Genomic DNA, 19,277 nt, shown 5'->3' with positions numbered 1-19,277 from the left:
TTACATTATGATAACAAAAAGAAAACAATACAGTATGTAATGTTACATTTTAAAATAAAGTGCAGAGCAGATAGACAAATAAAGTAGATTGGAAGATTTAAGAGTTGAAGAGTTCATCTTTTGCTTATGGGAGATTCGTTCAAGAATGTTGAGGCTTTGGAGAGGGTGCAGGAGAGGTTTACCAGGATGCCGCCTGGTTTAGAGGGCATCTGCTATAAAGAGAAGTTGAACAAACTGGTTGTTTTCTCTGGAGTGCCAGAGGCTGAGGAGAGACCTGATGAAGGTTTTAAGATTATGAGATGCATCAATAGAGTAGACAGGGAGTTTCTGTTTCCCAGGGTAGAATGTCTAATACCAGAGGGCATGCATTGAAGGTAAGAAGAGGATATGAGGTATTTTTTTTAACTTATAGAGTGGTGGATTCCTGGTATGGTAGGAGAGGCAAATACATTAGAGGCTTTTGAAAGATAGGGGAAAATACATTACAAGCTCTTAAAATGCGCATAGATATGTGGAAGATGAAGGGATTTGGACATTGGGGGGATTAGTTTTCGGGTTCTATTGATTTATTTCTTGGCTGGTTTGGCACATCATCGTGGGTTGAAGGGTCTGTTCCTGTGCTGTATTTTTTATGTTAATCTGGGATAGAAGCTGTCCTTGGATCTGGTGTTTCAAGTGCTCGGGCCAAAATGAAGGCAACTATTTTAAAAATTAAAACTTTTGACATAATTAATTTTATCCCCGAGTTGTAGAGTTGCTGACATCTCGCCCCGGGGCACTTTGTCATTTGCTATTTAATTAGTAGGCATGATTGGGTAGGGTGGAGGAGTCCTTACATAGGTAGCTGTGGCAAAGCTAGTTCCAACAGTGCACGGGGCCCAGAGTAGGGTGATATTATTTTAACATTAGAACTAGGGTGCTCAAGAAGTGATTCATACAAGTCAATCCCTGCACACCAAGCCTGGCAATTCATTGATGTTAAAGATTACTCTCTCTTTCTCTTGAGGGTGGGGGAGAGTTTGCCATTGATTCTTGAGTCAGAGAACGCTTCTTTGGAGCTCAGAAGGTTGAGGGGGGACTTGATAGAGGTATTTAAAATTATGAGGGGGATAGATAGAGTTGATGTGGATAGGCTTTTTCCATTGAGAGTAGGGGAGATTCAAACAGAAGGACATGAGTTGAGAGTTAAGGGGCAAAAGTTTAGGGGTAACACGAGGGGGAATTTCTTTACTCAGAGAGTGGTAGCTGTGTGAAACGAGCTTCCAGTAGAACTGGTAGAGGCAGGTTTGATTTTGTCATTTAAATTAAAATTGGGTAGGTATATGGACAGGAAAGGAATGGAGGGTTATGGGCTGGGTGCAGGTCGGTGGGACGAGGTGAGAGTAAGCGTTCGGCACGGACTAGAAGGGCCGAGATGGCCTGTTTCCTTGCTGTAATTGTTATATGGTTATGGTTATTATAGCCTGTTCCCAGGTAATGAATAAGTTCAGTTTTTACAGAAACTCCCAAGTGAATTTTGTTCTGTAGATTGAAGGTTACTGCTTGTTATGCTGCTGGTATTTAGAGCAGCAATGAAGGTCCTCCGAATCTGTCTGTCCTTGGCACACAGATGTAGGATTCTTCATTGCTGTTTCCATAACAAATTCTTTTGACCAGACAGGTTTGTTGGTCCTGAGTTGAGCCCCTGAACCTGGAGGACCAGTGGACCCTTCTTAGTCTGACCTCTACCCTTTGACCTGTTTGACATGGGTGACCCTACCAAGAGCCAAAGCATAAAGCCCTGACTCCAGTCAACATAGCTCTCCGGGTCATTGAGGCACGCAAGCCTCCAAACCCTGACAAGGATGTGGTCCTTTTGGAGGTGTAGGTTGGAAAGTACACAAAAAAATCACTATTGCTATGAATGACATCTAAACTACAGAAGCTGACAAGAAAGAACAATTACAAAAATTAGTCCCATGTTTCGTAAGAATGGATGTGTACATATATTGGACTTTTGATTTAATATTATGGGAACTTGTTCATATGTAGGGATAAACGTAAGTTGGGCTTCATAAATGAGTTGGCCTGTGGAATCATCGGTTGTTTAAAGGTAAGGAGAGCTATGGATCCCAGCAAGTTAATGGAACAGATGTTGAACAGTACTGATGTAATTGAATACCATAGTCCAAGTGGTCTACTGGCTTCGAGTACTTTCTCTCACCACATGCTGGGAAGCTCCCAGGAATTAAACTACTTAAACCCTGCCAAGATGTGGGCATGCTATGTTGGCAAAGGAAGTGTGATGACACTTGAGGGCTACCCCCAACACAAGCCTCGGACTGTGTTAAAAAGTTCAAAGTAAATTTATGTAGATGTGCTTGATGGTTGGGGGGGCTTTACCCCTGATGTACCTGGCCATATCCAGTACCTTTTGTATAGATTTTCAGTTCTAAGGCATCAGTGCTTCTGTACCAGACCATGATGCAGCCAGTCAATATACATCTACAGAAGTTTGCCAAAGCTTTAGTTGTCATGCTGAATCTCTGCAGTCTCATAAGGTGCTGCGTACTTCCTTTACAATTGCACTTAAGTCAAACACAACTTGACGATTGACAGAGCATGGTACCAGTGAAATAGCAATGATCTGTGTGCAAGGTAATGGCACTAAGTTTACAGCACAGAAACACCTCAACAGGTCCAGGCCAGTGTTAACTCTCCATGCCCCACACATCCTACTTCATCCCATCCTATTAATATAGCCTGCTAGTTCGTGAATGTATCTAATCTTGTGTTAAATGCATCTAAGCTATTCAACAATTGCATGTGCCCACTTTGATCCTCACAAAATTATAAAGTCATCAGTCCTTCAGTGACCACCAGGTGTGTCATTCCTTTTTAGTATCTTGGGAAGCTCTTAAGTAGCTGGGCATGTCGATAATGAGGCTGTTCTTGTCATCTCTTGACAGTGCTTGGGTGGTGATTCTGCAGTAGTAGCCTTCAGTCACCAAAAGATTGATAACGTAAACACTGGGAAGAGAAAACTGCACTGTAACTTCAGACGGGGTGGCTTAGTGAGTCATGCTCCCTCTTTTTTCAAGTCAGTGGCTTGAGTGGGGGCAGTCAACACCCCCCACCCCTGACAGAAGTCTGAGCTGAAAAGTGTAGCCAGCTGCTCTAGGGCTATGAGACCAGACTGCTGTCTTCCAGGTGAGGTGTTAAACTGTGACCCTCCTCACTAAATGAAAGTAAACAAGAAGAAATTAGGTAAAGGGCACACGAAGCCATCACTAGTCACTCAGTAACAATAAACATCAGTCAATCCTCACATTTGTAACATTTCTGTTCATGGGAGCTTGCTGTTTATCTACTGGCTGACATGTTTTGTACACTACCACACAATGATGGGTTTTTATGGGCATGAAATTTGATAGAGTATTCTAAAATTGTGTGAGGTACTAAAGATGTGCAATTCATTCATTCATTCTCTCACCTGTTGTTTTCTTTCCCCCAGGGTTGTGTTCCAACGATGGCACGAGCTGTGGTGGTGAATGCAGCCCAACTGGCTTCCTACTCTCAGTCTAAGCAGTTCCTTTTGGGTCTAGGTGAGATATCTTCCTCTGTACGGCATGGCTCTTGCTCTCTCTGGCAGTGAGAAGCCCTTGTTGTGATAGAATTGCTGTCTCACAGTGCCAGCCACCTAGGTTAGTTCCTGACCTCTGGCACTGTCTGTGGGTTTCCCCCAGGTGCTCCAGTTTCCTCCCACATCCCAAACACATGCAGGGTGGGTGAGTTAGTTTGCCACTGTAAATTGCCCCTAGCGTGTGAGTGAGTGTGGATCTAGGAGGAGTCGATGAGAATGTAGGAAGAACAGAAAACTGGATTGATGGAGGATTAATACGGAATGTGTGCTTGATGGTCGGGTCTGAGTTGATCAGCCAAAGGACTGATTTAAGTGATGCTTCTCTCTGATGTGATCCCATGTATTGAGTACCAGTTTGTACCAAGCTTGGCTGTGGCATAGTGCTGTCCCTGGTTCCCATGGAAGGTGGGTGGTGGAACGAAGTACGATGATTTTATATTCTTTGTCTACTGGCTTCTCGGACAAATATTCTGTTTAAGCTTAGTGGCTCCAAACTAGCCCTTAGTCCACATGCTACTTCACCGGTTCTCTTGTGAGCACCTCACTTACTCCCAAGTAGTTAATGGTAAACATTGGAAACAGAACGTGGTGGAAATGCTCAGCTTGTTGGGCAGCAATCTGGGATGAGGTGAAGAGTTCATGTTTCAGGTTATTGGACTTTCATCTCAAACCTGAAATGTCAACTCTGTTTTTCTCACTCTGCCAATGGCTGCCTGGCCTGCTGATTGTCTGCCTTTATTGCTAATTCACATCAGGTGCAGTGTTTTTTTTTACTCCTTTCAGCGACAGCATTGCTAGAAAGATCCCAAACCTCTCTGTCCTTCATATCTTTGCTGAAAACCTCTCCTTTTAATCAAACCGCCAATCATTTGTCTTAAAGATGGCAGGTAGGGCCAAGCCAGAGGAAATTCTAGTGGAGACTGGCGGCTGTCCTGCTGTGCAAGTCGTTCATCTGCCCCTCGGTATAGGGGCAGAAGACTAATTGAATATTCTAGTTGCTAGTTCCCTGTGAAATTTTCCTCAGGAGAGCAATTTTATCTTGTCTTAATATTGTTCATTTATTCGTTATATGCTGTGTCGTATGACATGGGTGATCATGGTCTTTCCATGACCATGGTTGTTCTTGGTAAAATTTCCACAGAAGTGGATTGTCATTGCCTTCTTCTGGGCAGTGTCTTTACAAAACAGGTGACCCCAGCCATTATTAATACTCTTCAGAGATAGTCTGCCTTGCGTCAGTGCTTGCATTAACAGGACTTGTGATATACACCAGCTGCTCATAAGACCATCCACCATCTGTGCCCATGGCTTCACATGACCCTGATCGGGGGGAGTTAAGCAGGTCCTACACCCTGCCACCTTTAATATCATATATGGATTTATAAACACAGAAAGTGCCTTATGATATTTTATTATGTTAGAGAGGTTTTATAAGTACATTGTTAGTTTGACAGTGATTGGAAAATCTCTCTGAGCAGCTCAAGTATTGTACCATTTGCTGCAAAGAGATTTGAATCCTCAAATACAGAAAAATAGATGGACACAGAAAAGACAAGAGATTCTTCAGATGCTGGAATTGCAGAGTAAAACACTCAAAATACTGTAAGAATTCAGTGGGTCAGGCTGCATCTATGGAGAGAAATAAACAGTCAACGTTTCAGGCCGAGACTCTTCATCAGGACTGGTGTTGTAGAAGCTGGTTAGAGGTCTGACAAGTTATTCCAAAGAAATATATGGTCATTTTATATGTTACCAGATTCAGTGTTTTGTACTGAATGGTGAAGCATTTCTGAATCATGCTTTTTTTTTTGTGAACCTAGGTTACTTCAGCGATAACATCCTTTGCCATTTCTGTGCCAGTATGATCAGCGGGCTCGTGACGACAGCCGCCTCCATGCCAGTTGACATCGCCAAAACTAGGTGACAAAATTAGCTTATGTTCCTAAAGCGATCGAAGGTGCCAAGATCACTCTCTGCACAACTTGTTTACTTCAGATACGACATCAGTTTGAATTGTTGGATTTTTGCTTATTTTCTGATCCTTAGGATTCTTTCAGGAGTCAGGAATGATGAGCAGTCTTAATTCCAAGATTTCAGTTTACTTTAAAGAACAAACAATCATACAAATACTAAGCAAATTAAATAAAGAGCTGAGAAACAATGCTAAAGGTATAAAGAAGAGGCCAAAATGGCACCTCTGAAAAATCTAATACTTTTGTAAGTAAGAGGAATAAACTACTTAATAGACTACATAATTAAAACAATTACATCATGTGGGTAATATGCTACTTAGCCAATGAAAAATGAGAAAGGTGATAAACCATTAGTTTAGCTACTATATCGCTTTCTGCCAGTAAGGGAGCTGAACTACCACGTAAGTGACAAATACATAAATTTGTTGAAAAGTACAAATCTTATAAAAAGTGTTACTAAAAAATAACAGTGGTTTCCAACAGTATTGTCCATTCTGTGGGAGGGTGTGATGGCACATTGTAGTCAGTGAATCATAGAATCATAGATTGACGCAGCCCTTCGATCCAACTTGTTCCTGCTGACCATAATGTCTATCAGCTAATACCATTTGCCTATCTTTTTTCCATTTCCCTCTAGGCCAAGGGTTCCCAACCTTTTTTTTATGCCATGGACCAGTCCTATTAAGCAAGGGGTCCATGGAATTCAGGCTGGGAACGCATGCTCTCTGCCTTTTCTATTCATGTGCTTGTACAAACATTGTAATTGCAACTTCCTCTGGCAGCTTGTTCCACATACAGCCATCTATGGGGGAAAAAGTCACCCCTTGAAGTCTGTTAAAATTTTCCCCTCACCTTAAGTCTATACCTTGTAGCATTAGACTCTCCTATCCTGGGAAATGGGGTGACGGGGTGGAACTACGTCACTTGCAAAGCTGCTCCTTCCCTCCACTACTCCACTAGCCTGCAGGTCAGTCTTGGGCAAGGTGTAACACCTGCTTAGCCCCCCCCCGACCAACTGATCAGAGTCACATAAAGCCACGCGAACAGTGGCAGATGGTCGTATGAGCAGCCGGTGCATTTCACAAGTCCTGGTTATGCGATCACTGACGCTAGGCAGACAATCTCTGAAGAGTATTGATAATGGCTGGGGTCACCTGCCTTGTAAAGACACTGCTGAGAAAAGTGAAATGGCAAACCACTTCTAGAGTTAAAATTGCCAAAAACTGTCATGGTCATGGATAGACATTTGCCTACGTCATACAACACAGCACATAATGCTGCTGATGATGATTTGGAAAAAGGACTGTGACTCCTTACCTACGCCCTTTGTGTTTTTGTGTATGCCCCTCAGCCTCCTACACTCCAGGGGAAAACAATCTGACCTCTTACAGCTCAAGCCTTCCAGTCCAGTAATGTCCTCGTTAATCTTTTCTGGACCCTTTCCAGCCTAATGACAACTTTCCTATAGCTGGGTGACTAGAACTACACACAAATAGGCCCTTCAGCCCATTGACTCCATGATAAACATCCACCACCCATTTACAGTAATCCCATTTTTTTATTCCCTGCATATTCCCATCAAACTCCTACCAGATTCTACTATTCACTTACACACTAGAGCAGGGGTTCTCAATGAGTCAGGAAGCATCTATGGAGAGGAATAAATGGTCAATGTTTAGGGTCAAGAACCTTCATCAGGACTGGATAGAAAGGGGGCAAGAGTTTCCTCCATCATTTGTATGTGTGCTTGTTGTTCTGTTTTCCACCATCTGCAGAATCGCCGGTGTTTAAAAGCCAGCCCAAACTGCTATAGAAGTAGAAGCAGAATGAAAATAAATATACGGTTAGAGATGGGAGAGCGAACAGGAGAGGAAGGTCAAGCTGGAGTAAAATATGTTCTGATTGTGGATCGTCTACTATGGAAGGCATCTTCACTAAGACTTCTCAGGGTCTTTCCAAAATCCAAGAACTTGGTAGTAAAGATATTTCACAGCCACCTCTGGGTAGTCCTTGTTGGGCAATCGGGGTTGAGAGGGTTTATTTTTATATCAGTGTATTTTAATACTTTGTTCACCCCTCCCTTCCCTCAGCCTCTCTTCTCCCCTTCTGTTTAAGCTGGAGATTGCAGGGAAGTTAAAGTTATCTTGTTTACTTCACAGGATTCAAAATATGCGGATGATCGATGGCAAACCAGAGTACAGGAATGGATTGGTGAGGCACCCTGTTTTATTCTCATTGACATCACAGTCGGGAGTGAGGGTTTATACAGGACTTGGACAGTAACACACACAAAATGTGGGAGGCAACATCTATGGAAAATAATAAACAGTTGATGTTTCAGGCGGAGACCCTTCATAAGGACCTGAAGAAGGGTCTTGGCTCAAATTGTCGACTGTTTATTCTTTTCCATAGATGTTGCCTTACCTGCTGAGTTCCCCCAGCATTTTGTATGTGTTGCTTTGGACTTACAGCATCTACAGACTTTCTTGTGTTTGGGATTGGACAATAACTATTGATTCAACACTGTATCTACCATAGTCCTTAGATTTTGTTCTTGAAGGGACTGACCGGCTTGATTCTGATAGACTGTTTCTAGAGCCAGGAGGCATTGTTGTGTCTGAGAGTGAAGAGGCTGGTGTTTGGAATTCTTCCAAGGGTGGTGGATACTCATGTTGTTAGGCACAAAGGGTAATGGACACATAGTGGGAAAGCAGGGTTGACAAGATCAGCAAGGGTTAAGTCCCAGCTCTGAGTTTCTTTTGTTTCTCATTTGTCTCCCAGGACGTCCTCTTAAAGGTCACCCGACACGAGGGTGTCTTCAGCCTCTGGAAGGGTTTCACTCCCTACTACGCACGCTTGGGTCCACACACGGTCCTCACCTTCATCTTCCTGGAGCAGATGAACAAATATTACAAGCTCTACTTCTTGGATAAATAATATGGTGACTCCTTTAGCCTCTGCTGCCAGGGGTTTAAACAATGTGTGAGTGGAGGGGTGGGTTAGGAGGACAACACATAACCAGATCTACTATTGACCAATCAAAAGGTTAGGTTGATATTTTACTTTGCCTGAATGTCAGGGGTTAGAAGCCCGTTGTCTGTGTGGTTATGAGAATGTGAACAAGAGTGCACTGTCCTTTGCCCTGGGGAAACACTCCATTCCCTGAGCACAGTTCAAAGATGCATGGCCCATCTGTCCCTTAAACCTTTTTGAACTTTCAGTTACATCATGGGTAATTTGCCTCAATGCTCCAATCCTTAATTAACATCATCAGATTATCATATTGCTGTTTGTGGGAGCTTGCTGAGCACAAAATGGTTGACTCATTGGCAGTGGGACATATTGGGACATTCAAAAGTTGTGAAAGTTTAGGCTTTTATCCCTGCTGAAACACTCTCATCAGTCCCAAAGTTCCAAACTTAACCCCAGGTTCCCTGATCCCCAGACCCCTCATCCCACCCTAGTCTCAACAGCTTCTTCAGATACCTGATAGACTCTTGATGGGGAATTGCTTCCTGATGCCTTCATTAACAACTTGAGCAGATCGGTTACTGTAACATTATTACAGTGCCAGAATCCAGGTTCAATTCCTTCTGCTATCTGTAAGAAGTTTGCACATTCTCCCTGTGACCACATGAGTTTCCTCTGGGTGTTCCAGTTCCTTCCCACATTTCAAAGACATGCTGGTTAATAGGTTAATACATCTCATGAGTATAATTGTAAAACACAGGCTTGTTGGGCTGGAAAGGCCTGTTACCACCCTGTATCTCTTTAAAAAAACACTTAACTCTCACTAATCATGCCTCCCCTTGTTCTAGCCCTTCCATTCAAAGGGATCTCCCAGGACTAGGCTCCTTTGAGGATGAGAATTGGAGATGTATTGGGAAGGAACCCTTGTTGTCTGAACTCTTAGGTCTTGGCCTACACAGTGGAGGTGAGGAGCAAAGGAGGTAGAGTTTTGGAAAGTTGTTTATTCTACCATAGTGGATATTTACAGGGATCCCATCTCCTGTTCCCATTGTGAAAATTGATGCAGTAGCCAGTCACCCAGTCTTGACTTGTACTGAGACCCTCCGTCCCCACCGTCATGTAGACTTGTACAGAAACAGGCCCTTCAGCCCATCTTGTACATGCCAACCATTTTGCCCATCTACACTAATCCCGTTTGTCTGCTTTTGCTTGCCTGAATCCTTGGACTGGTGGTCAAACAGGCCAAAGACTTATGTCTTTGTTCCGAAGCCTACCATTGGGTTGGGCAAGTTGGGGGTAGTGGTGGTGGTGGAGGGGTTGGTAAGGAATGAATGTCACCCCCTTTTCCACTGCTCACCACTCTGGCTCAAGATAGCAAGCTTAAGCAACATCACACTGGTGCCACTACACCAGCCTGTTGTAAATGTTTGATCGTTCCCAGGCTTTCATCCCCTTCCAGTTATTCTCTGCCTGGACACACAAACTACAAGTGTAGTGGGTTTACAATCAATTCCTGCTCTACTGCACAGTTCACTGAGGTTTGTGCTTGGGAGTACAGGTCCTCCCCCTCACCTATTAACAAAGAGATAGTCTCTGAAGAACTCATTATTATGCAAGTTTCTACAGCAGGAGGTATGCCGAACAGTTAACTTGCATGACAGATGTTACAAAAGAAGGTCTTTGATCTCCTCCTACCCAAGGTGTAGTAAATCAAGTTGTACTTGTTTTAACAAGTCAATCATTGCCAAGTGGATGAGCTCAGGTCCTCAAGAGATTACAGTCGGCCCTCCTTATCCGCGAGGGAATGGTTCCGGGACCCCTCGTGGATACCAAAAAATGCGGATGCTCAAGTCCCTTATTCAACCTGTCTCAATGCGGTGGACATTAGGACCCAGCGGCGGAGCTCTGAATCCACAGTGTTTCTGTTCACGAAAATAATCACAATCACGATTGAAAATAAAGTGGAAATAATAAAGCAGTTGGAAAGAGGTGAAACGCCATCAGTCATTGGAAAAGTGTTAGGTTACAGTTGGTCAACGTTCGGAACAATTTTAAAGGATAAAGGCCCTGCCCCGATGAAAGCTACAATTATTACTAAGCAATGCAGTGGTTTAATTATTGGGTTTTGGGGTTTAGATCCTCCACATCAACCAGGCACAGATGGAGAGCGCACTCGGGAGTGATCTGTCACTGGTTCGAACTCGGGAACCACCATTCCCAAGCCTGGCGCTGAAACATATGTTCTTAAGTGTTTTATATGCATAGAAAGGTAAAATATATACTAAGACAAACGTTTGACTGATGCTAAATAATACCGGATGTACCTGTTCCGACTTACTAAGTAAGAGAACTTAGGATTTTTTTTCAATCCAGATCCACGGTAACCTACGCACATCCTCCCATATACTTTAAATAGTCTCTAGATTACTTATAATACCTAATACAATGTAAATGCTATGTAAAATAGTTGTTATACTGCATTGTTTAGGGAATAATGACAAGGAAAAAAAGTCTGTACATGCTCGAACAACAAGTGCTAGAAGAGCACTTGCGGGTTTTCTGGATTCGTGGTTGGTTGTATTCGCGCATGTGGAACTCGCGGATAAGGAGGGCCAACTGTACTTACTGCCCATTATGCCACTGACATGTAGGGCAGCAATGAAGATCCTCCATCGCTGTCTGTCCATATCTTCCCACATACATATAGAATCCAGCCAACATAGTTCTCCAGGTTATTGAAGCACACAAGCCTCAAGCCCTACTCCAGTGTTGTGGTCCATTTGGAGGTCAAGAGCTTCACTAGCTTATTTCACAGATCCCTCTCCACTGGCCTTATCTAAAAGACTGTTAAATGTTACTGGCTGTTATAGACCTGTGTTTCAAAGGCACGTCAAGCAGATGTTTTCCCTGCCCTTCATTGCAGCTAACAAAACCCTCGAGAAGCAACAAATTGAATTAGAGAAAACCTTTTGCTGCAGTAAAGGTTTAAATAATCATTCCCTTACTTCATTTTCCCTAAATGTTGCTAGAACTAAGCAGCTTGAGTTATGTAGGGAGACTGGATAAGTTGAGGCTTTTTTCCCCTCTAGAGCATAAGAGGCTGAGGGGGTGACCTTCTAGAGCAAGGGTGCACAGCCTTATTTATGCCATGGACCCCAACCATTAACTGAAGGGTCCGTGGATCCCATTGGATCCACTGCTCCAGACATCTGGCACTTAGCTCCTGGTAGGGTCAGCCATGGCGGTAAGGTCAAGAGGGAGGTTCCAGACAAAGAGCAATTCAGGCAAGATCTCAGCAGTGGAGCTGGCAGAAGATGATGACACATCACAACTAGTGAAGGCTGAGGAAGGCTACAGCAATGATATCTTGCATTCTATGTCACTGAACCCTAACCTTAATCTGTCAAAGACCATGTGGCAGCTGCTCATGCATCAACCTCCCCATGTTAAACAAAGTCACACAGAGGCGTTCTTCATTAAGGGAATTCACCATAACATCACAGATATGTGGATCCTGGATCAGCCTCTACTGCCACCTGGGACCCACCAATAGAACATCATACTCAACTCTACTAGTAATACTAAAATTTCATTAAGTCATGAGGGGCTTAGATGAGGTGAATTGACACAGTCTTTTCCTTAGGTCAATGACAGCAATAGATTTAAGGTGAGAGTAGTGAATTTTTAAGGTTACCTGGGGAATAACTTTCCACCAAGGGGTTGATGGGTTCTGGAACAAGCTGCCAGAGGAGGCTGTAGAGGCAAGTACAACTGAAAGCAGGCAAATAGGACCAGCTCAGTGAGGTCCCCTTGGCTGAACAAGTTGAACCTCACTATGTTTGAACCGATGAAAAAAGACTGGATTTACCCAAATTGCTCTTTTCAGTCCAACCTTCAGTAGGTCTCTGATGTCAATACTTGCCCATCCTGGGCAGCCAGAAATGATAGGGCTTACCTGAATCTGCTCCTTTTATACTCTCTCTCCAGACCTTTGGTAGTGCTGTAACACTGATACTCACCATGCCTGAGCCGCAGAAAAAGACCAGATTTACCCAGATCTCCTATTTCTATCTTCTCACTCCAACCTTCAATAGGCCCCTGATGCTGACACTTACACCTTCTCATATTGTATAAGTCGATGGCTTCTAACCAAAGCAGAGCAGATAGGTGGTGTGGACGTACAGTTTCTTTAGTGAGTGTGTGTGTCATTGTGTCTAGGGGATGGAATGGTGGGGTGGGGGCAACCTAGGAAAGGAAGGAGCTGCAACAGCAGAGCAGGTGGTGGAGATGGCAGAGTTTTCCATTTAAGGTTCTTTTATTTTGTAGGGCATGCATCAGCCAAACTCTTCATCTCACATCGGGGGTTAGCGACATGGTGCCTGACGCAAGGCACAGGTTGGAATCGGTCACTGCAATGTACGAGCGTTTCTGTAAGTTTAAACAGCAGGCGGGTCACATCATATTGGAGAAGTCAAAATTACTTGGAATAGTATCCTCCAAGTAAAGCGCAATGGCAAAGGCCATCAAAAGTTAGATATGCTAACAACATATTTACATTAGTTTAATATATGTAAACCATTCAAATAGACATGAAGATACCTTAACCCACAAATACCGCTAATGGTACCATTGGAAGCTTCTACCATCACAACATTTACCCAAGGGATTCAAAGGCTGAACTTGTTTAGGAGTCAACATCCCTTGTATCAACATCTTCCTATAAGTCTGGCCTAACTTGTGTGCTGGCTGTATTGATCACACTGTGCTTCTCAGCGATGGAGGATCTGGGATTTGAGAGTCACTCCAGGCATTTGAAACCATCATTCAGTCGTTCCTGCACCACAGGATTACTGTGTTGGCAAAGGTATCTTATCAACTGTGAAGATGGACTGAGCTTCCCATCTGCCCTTTCAGTTGGATGGAAAGGAACTCATGATGTTATGGAAGAAGAGCAAGAGCAGGTTTTCTCCAGTATCTGGGCTGATAATTAATCCTCAAACAACATCACTATCTTTTCATCAGAAATTACTGTGCACAAATTACCTGCCACAGTTCGCTTCGTGTGACAGACAGGAATAGGTCTTTGTTAGCTATGATGCACTTTGAGGTAAAGAAAGGACTGCATAAATGTAAGTTCTTCCACATGCATTTTGGTTTGGCACAGAAAACTGCTGTAGGGACAAGACGTTTCAGATTGACTGATACTAAGACAGGAGCAGAATTAGGCCATTTGGCGCATTGACTGGTTCACCATTCCATCATCTATGGAAAAGAGTAAATAGTGGACATTTCAGGCCGCGGTCCTGAAGAAGGGTCTCAGTCTGAAGTGTAAACTGTTTACTCTTCAATAGAGGCTACCTGGCCGGCTGAGTTCTTCCTGCATTTGATGTGTTTTGCTTGAATTTCCAACATCTGCAGTTTTTCTTTGGTTTATTCTGATTTATTATCCCACTCAACCCCATTTTCCTGCTTTCTCCCCATAACTTTTGAGGCCCTTACTAATCAAGAGCCTATCAACCTACACTTTAGATATACCCAGAAACAAGGTCTCGACAGTTACCTGTTGCAATGAATTCCACAGATTCACCACCTTCTGGCTAAAGAAATTCCTCCTGATCTCTGTTCTAAAGGCACATCATTCTATTCTGAGGCTGTGCCCTCTGGTCCTAGACTTTCCCACTATAGGAAACATGCTCTACATGTCCACTCTAGGACGTTCAACATTCGATAGGTTTCAGTGAGATCCTGCGCATTCTTTTAAATACCAGTGAGTACAAGCCCAGAGTCATCAAACAGTCCTTGTACATTAACTCTTTCATTTCCAGGATCATTCTCATGAACCACCTCTGGACTCTCCAATGCCAGCACATCCTTTCTTAGATGAGGATCCCAAAACTGCTCATGAAACTTCAACTGCAGGCTGACTAATGCCTTGCAATGCCTCAAAGATGCAGGGTCTCAACCAGAAACATCAGTCTTCCCTTCAACTCCACAGATGCTGCTCGACCTGCTGAGTCCCTCCAGTAGTAGTTGCTTTGCTCCAAACTTCCGCACTTGTCTCTTGTGTGTCTCTTAGATTTGGTTGCTGAGCTGCCCTGGTTCTCTACCATCTGGTAACCCCCAAGATGAATGTGTTCCATAGGAGGTCACCCTATTTGCTATGGTATTACACACCTTCATTTTCTTGTGTTCTACATAAACGCTCCAGGTTACTAATAAAGTGCTTTACTGTACCCCAGGAGGGGCATAGCGAACTGAATGGGGTGAGTTGGGAAAATTCCTTCCTACTCTGTGCACCTCCATTCGCACCATCCAAAATCAGACAACAGGTTTGTGACAACAGGTTGATGAGTTAAGAGAGGGCTGGATCCTTGTCTTGAGAAGAAGCTATTATTCTGACTGCCAAGATTGTGTGTAGAAGAGTGATTATTTATCAGAGGAGTAGAGACTGAAGAATGGGTTCTGGGATGTTAAATTGTTTTATTATTGTTACATATACTGAGTACAGTGAAAATCTTGCATATCAGATTGATTATTACAGTAGTGGATTGAGGCTGTACAAGGTAAGACAATATAACAAAATGCAGAATAAGGTGTTACAGTTACAGGGAAATTGCATTGCAGGTAGACAATAAGGTACAAGGCCGTGTCAAGGCAGACTGCCAGGTCAAGAGTTCATCTTATCGTAGTAGAGGACCGTTCAAATGTCTTAGAAAAGAGATAGATGCTTTCCTTGAGTCTGCTGGTAAATACTTTCAGACTTAACTGCTCCCCTGTGGGAGAGGGGAGAGAATGTTGCCCTAGTCATTAACTTTGTTAACGATGCAGCAAGCATTGAAAATGGTCATCAGTATCTGTGAATATGTGAAAGAACTTAATGCTAGGTCATGGTCTTGAACCTTATCTCTGTTCCTCCATGAGTACTGCCTCGTGAACTGCGTATTTCCAGTATTTTTGTTGAATATTTTCAGCACTTTGCGATATCACTCCTCAACTTTTGACTCTTCCCCCACCACCATCCATCATTGTTAATTTTCAAACTATTGTATTTCTCTGTCTGGGAGAGTTCCAAGTGAAAATTCTGTACTGCTGCCCATGTTCCCTCTTATCTACAAGAGGTGCCGTGGACATTTTTAAGCTAATAGTGATATTAGATCTTGTGACATTTGATTACACAATAAATGAATGACTTGGAAGGAAAATATTTACAAATAAATTAAATATTGCTTCAATGTGTCAACTTTCTATGGTACTTTGCAGTTGTTCAATGTTGGCAATCTATGTTGTGGAATGGGATTGATGGAGTGTCATAGCGTAATACAGCACAGAAACAGGCTCAGCTTCATGCCAGCTAGGATGCCCACTTAAGCTACTCCCATTTGCCCATGTTTGGCTAATAACTCAAACGTCCCTTAAATGTTATTGCACCTGCCTCACTGGCAGCTCGTGCCATATATGACCCACATGTTTCTTCCCTCTCTTTTTCCACTACTTACTTATTTATTTTTAATTGTAATTTATCATTTTTTATTATTATGTACTGCTGCCACAAAGCAACAAATTTCACGACATCTTGCCAGCAATATTAAATCTAATTCTGAAGATGCTGCTCCTCATGGCCCTTTTAAATCTTCTCTGCTTCGCTTTCAAGCTACACCTAGTTTTTTTAATTGTTTCCCTGTGGAACAAGACTGAATCCATTCACCGTCAGTCTCTCTGTCGTTCATTTTATATAACTGTTTAAGGATAGCAGTCTCCTATGCTTCAAAGAATAAAGACCTTAGCCTCCAATGTCTCCCTAAAGCTTGGGATGTTGAGTCCTGGTGACATTATCCTTCCAATTTGGGTCTTTCCTATAACAGGATGACTAAAGCTGTATATTGTACTCCAAATGTCTTGTTAACTGCAACATAACATCCAGCTCTTATACTCAATGGCCTGACTGTTGAAGGGTAGAGTGCCAAGCACCAGCTTCACAGGCCTATCTACCTGTGATACTATTTTCAGTGAGCTCAATACTTGTGCCCCTCAGGACCTTACCGTTTATATCCTACCTTGGTTATCCTTGCCAGACTGCAACACCTGGCACTTGTCTGACTTGAAAGCCATTTGCCAGTTCTTGGTCCACTTACCTAGCTGATCAAGTTCTCTTAATTCCTTATCATTTTCTTTGCTGTCTCGGATAATGCTATCTGAAAACTCAGGAGCTGTCTCCTAACTTCATCAGGGACTTAGCCCAAAATGTCGACTGTTTATTCTTTCCCGTAGATGCTGCCTGGCCTGCTGAGTGTTTCACATATTTTGTGTGTGTGGCTTGGATACCTAGAATGAGTAGGCTTATTTGGTATTACCTCCCACATCCCCATTACCTTGAAAGGATAAGAGCAGCAGACACAGGGGAGCACTGCTGGTTACATGCCACCCTTAACCAAAAAAACCTATTGACCATTCCGTCATCATGGCTGTGCCACAACCTTAGTGTTCTCTGTCTGACACCAGGATCAGCTTTATTGCACAGCTCAGGTTAATGGCTCCCTAATGCCTTCACAGGACGAAGCAGTGAATTAGTTCCAAACTGTCCCAGTGAGTGACAAATGATTAAAACACCTCTCCATCCTCTGCTCCACAGATAGATGCAGTTACCACAGGTGATAGGATGTCTCAAAACCTGGATTAGTAGTGCAAATTTGCTCTATGTGAGGAACAGGGCTGAAGATCAGGTTATGAAGACAGACTCTGGATCTTTATTCTGCTGGGGGAACTAGGAAATTCATCTTCAGTGTCCAGAAACCACAAATGTGAAATGGAGCTCGCCTATTAAGTCCAGTGTGTATTTACGATGGTCACAGCATCAGGAAACATCTACCTCTTTCCCTAACCCTTGTCCTGTTGCAGCCTCGCCTTGGATTAAGGACAAACTATTCACCATATATGTTTACATCTATTAGGTATTCGCTGTAGTGTGTTCACACAACATTCAGCAATTATAAAGGAGTATATAAAAATAAATATAGAGGGTTAAGGATGGATATAGTATAAAATGTGCATACGTATATACATAAATACCAACGTAATTTATCAACCCAATACATCACAGGTGTAATGTGAACAAAGTCACCAGAGAGAGGCTGAAGTTAGTGGATACAGAAGTGGTTCGACCCAGTAGTACATGATATTTTATACGCTAAAGATCAAAGGACAATTCTGTATTTACAATATATCTACAATGCTTCCTTTGACTTACACACAACTTCCACACCTCCTCCTTCGCACTTACACTCCTTGCATACCCAAAATGAATGTTAATCAGCATAGTCTGGTTTTTCAATTAACTGGTGTCCATAGCTTAAGGAGCCTATGGTCCAGGGCTGCATTTTAAATTTAATCTACAGTTCACAATCGGGTCTAAAGATTGTTTGCTGAAGTTAATATTTTGCTATATACCCTAAATCCAGAACAAGCCCTAACAATGGGTAAAGCCCTCCTGATTATTGAGCACAAACAACTGAACCACTGTTGTAGAAAAGCAGCATCCATCATCAGAGATTGCCGCCACCCAGGCCATCCTCTCTTCTCACTGTTGCCGTCAGGTAGAAGGTACAAGAGCCTCGGGACTCACACCACCAGGTTCAAGAACAGTTACTACCCCTCAACCATCAGGATCTTGAACAAAAGAGGATAACTACACTCACTTGCCCATCCATTGATGTTTCCACAATCAATTATCTCACTTTAAGGACTCTTTATCTCATCATCTCATGTTCACTTTCTTTATTGCTGTTTATTTATAATTGCATAATTTGTTGTCTCTTACACTCTGGTTGATCTTTCATTGATCCTGTTATAGTTACTATTCTATAGATTTGCTGAGTATGCACACAGGAAAATTAATCTCATGGTTATATATGGTGACATATGTACTTTGATCATAAAATTAACTGAACTATTTACAATATAAGCAGCATTATAAAGAGTGGTTTGAAGTGCTTACAGTGCAGTAGCATGATGGGGTAAAAGATCATGGGAGAGGGGCTAACTAGAGTGGCTAATCAGATTAACTGCCTGGGGGAAGAAAAGTTAGTGTGAAATTTTTAATAGCCCTCTAGCACTTTCCAAAAGAGAGTTTTTTTAAAAAGGCAGTTTGCAGGGTGGGTAGTGTCCACAATTACTTTTCCCACTGCCCATTTGTCCTGGACACATACTAGTCCTGCAGTGATGGTAGACTGCAGCCAAAACTCATATCTTGTATAATTCCTCCTCCTCCTCCTCCTGGTAAAAAAACAGTTTTCCCTCCCCTCCTCTTCCATTCCCCACTCTGGCCTCTAATGTCTTATACAATTTCAACATAACGTCCTATTTCCTGTACTCAGGAAGACCAATGAGCCAAAAGCTTTCTTTACAACTCTATCTACCTGTGATGCCACTTTCAATCAATTATGGACCTGTATTCCCACATGCTTTGTTCCATCACACACCTCACTGCCCTTCTGTTCACTGTGTAAGACCTACCCTGTCTGGTCCTACTGAGTGCAAAACCTAGCACTTGTCTGCATTAAATTCCATCTGCCATTTTTCCAGTTGATGCAGATGTTTCTTTAATAACAGAGCCACTTGGTTTTTTTTGATATTGTATGTTTTGGAAACAAAATTCTTTATGGTACTGCTGCAGAGAATTGCCTGCTATTTGACTGATAAGTCTTTCACACTTCCTG

General features: G+C 42.8%; 1 protein-coding gene across 1 annotated transcript in view; it reads left to right on the top strand.

The window, feature by feature from the left end:
- Nucleotides 1-15,797, top strand: part of slc25a11 (solute carrier family 25 member 11) — a 40,844-nt gene extending 25,047 nt beyond the window's left edge. The window contains exons 5-8 of the mRNA XM_073048848.1: nt 3,494-3,584; nt 5,443-5,542; nt 7,755-7,806; nt 8,377-15,797. Coding sequence (XP_072904949.1) covers nt 3,494-3,584; nt 5,443-5,542; nt 7,755-7,806; nt 8,377-8,532 — 399 coding nt within the window. The 3' untranslated portion in view covers nt 8,533-15,797. The remainder of the gene's footprint in view (nt 1-3,493; nt 3,585-5,442; nt 5,543-7,754; nt 7,807-8,376) is intronic.
- The last annotated feature ends 3,480 nt before the right edge of the window (nt 15,798-19,277 follow it).

The sequence above is a fragment of the Hemitrygon akajei genome, chromosome 6 (assembly GCF_048418815.1).
Source record: "Hemitrygon akajei chromosome 6, sHemAka1.3, whole genome shotgun sequence".
NCBI lineage: Eukaryota > Metazoa > Chordata > Chondrichthyes > Myliobatiformes > Dasyatidae > Hemitrygon > Hemitrygon akajei.
Note: the sequence above shows the minus strand (reverse complement) of the source record. Positions and strands in the feature narration are given on the sequence as shown.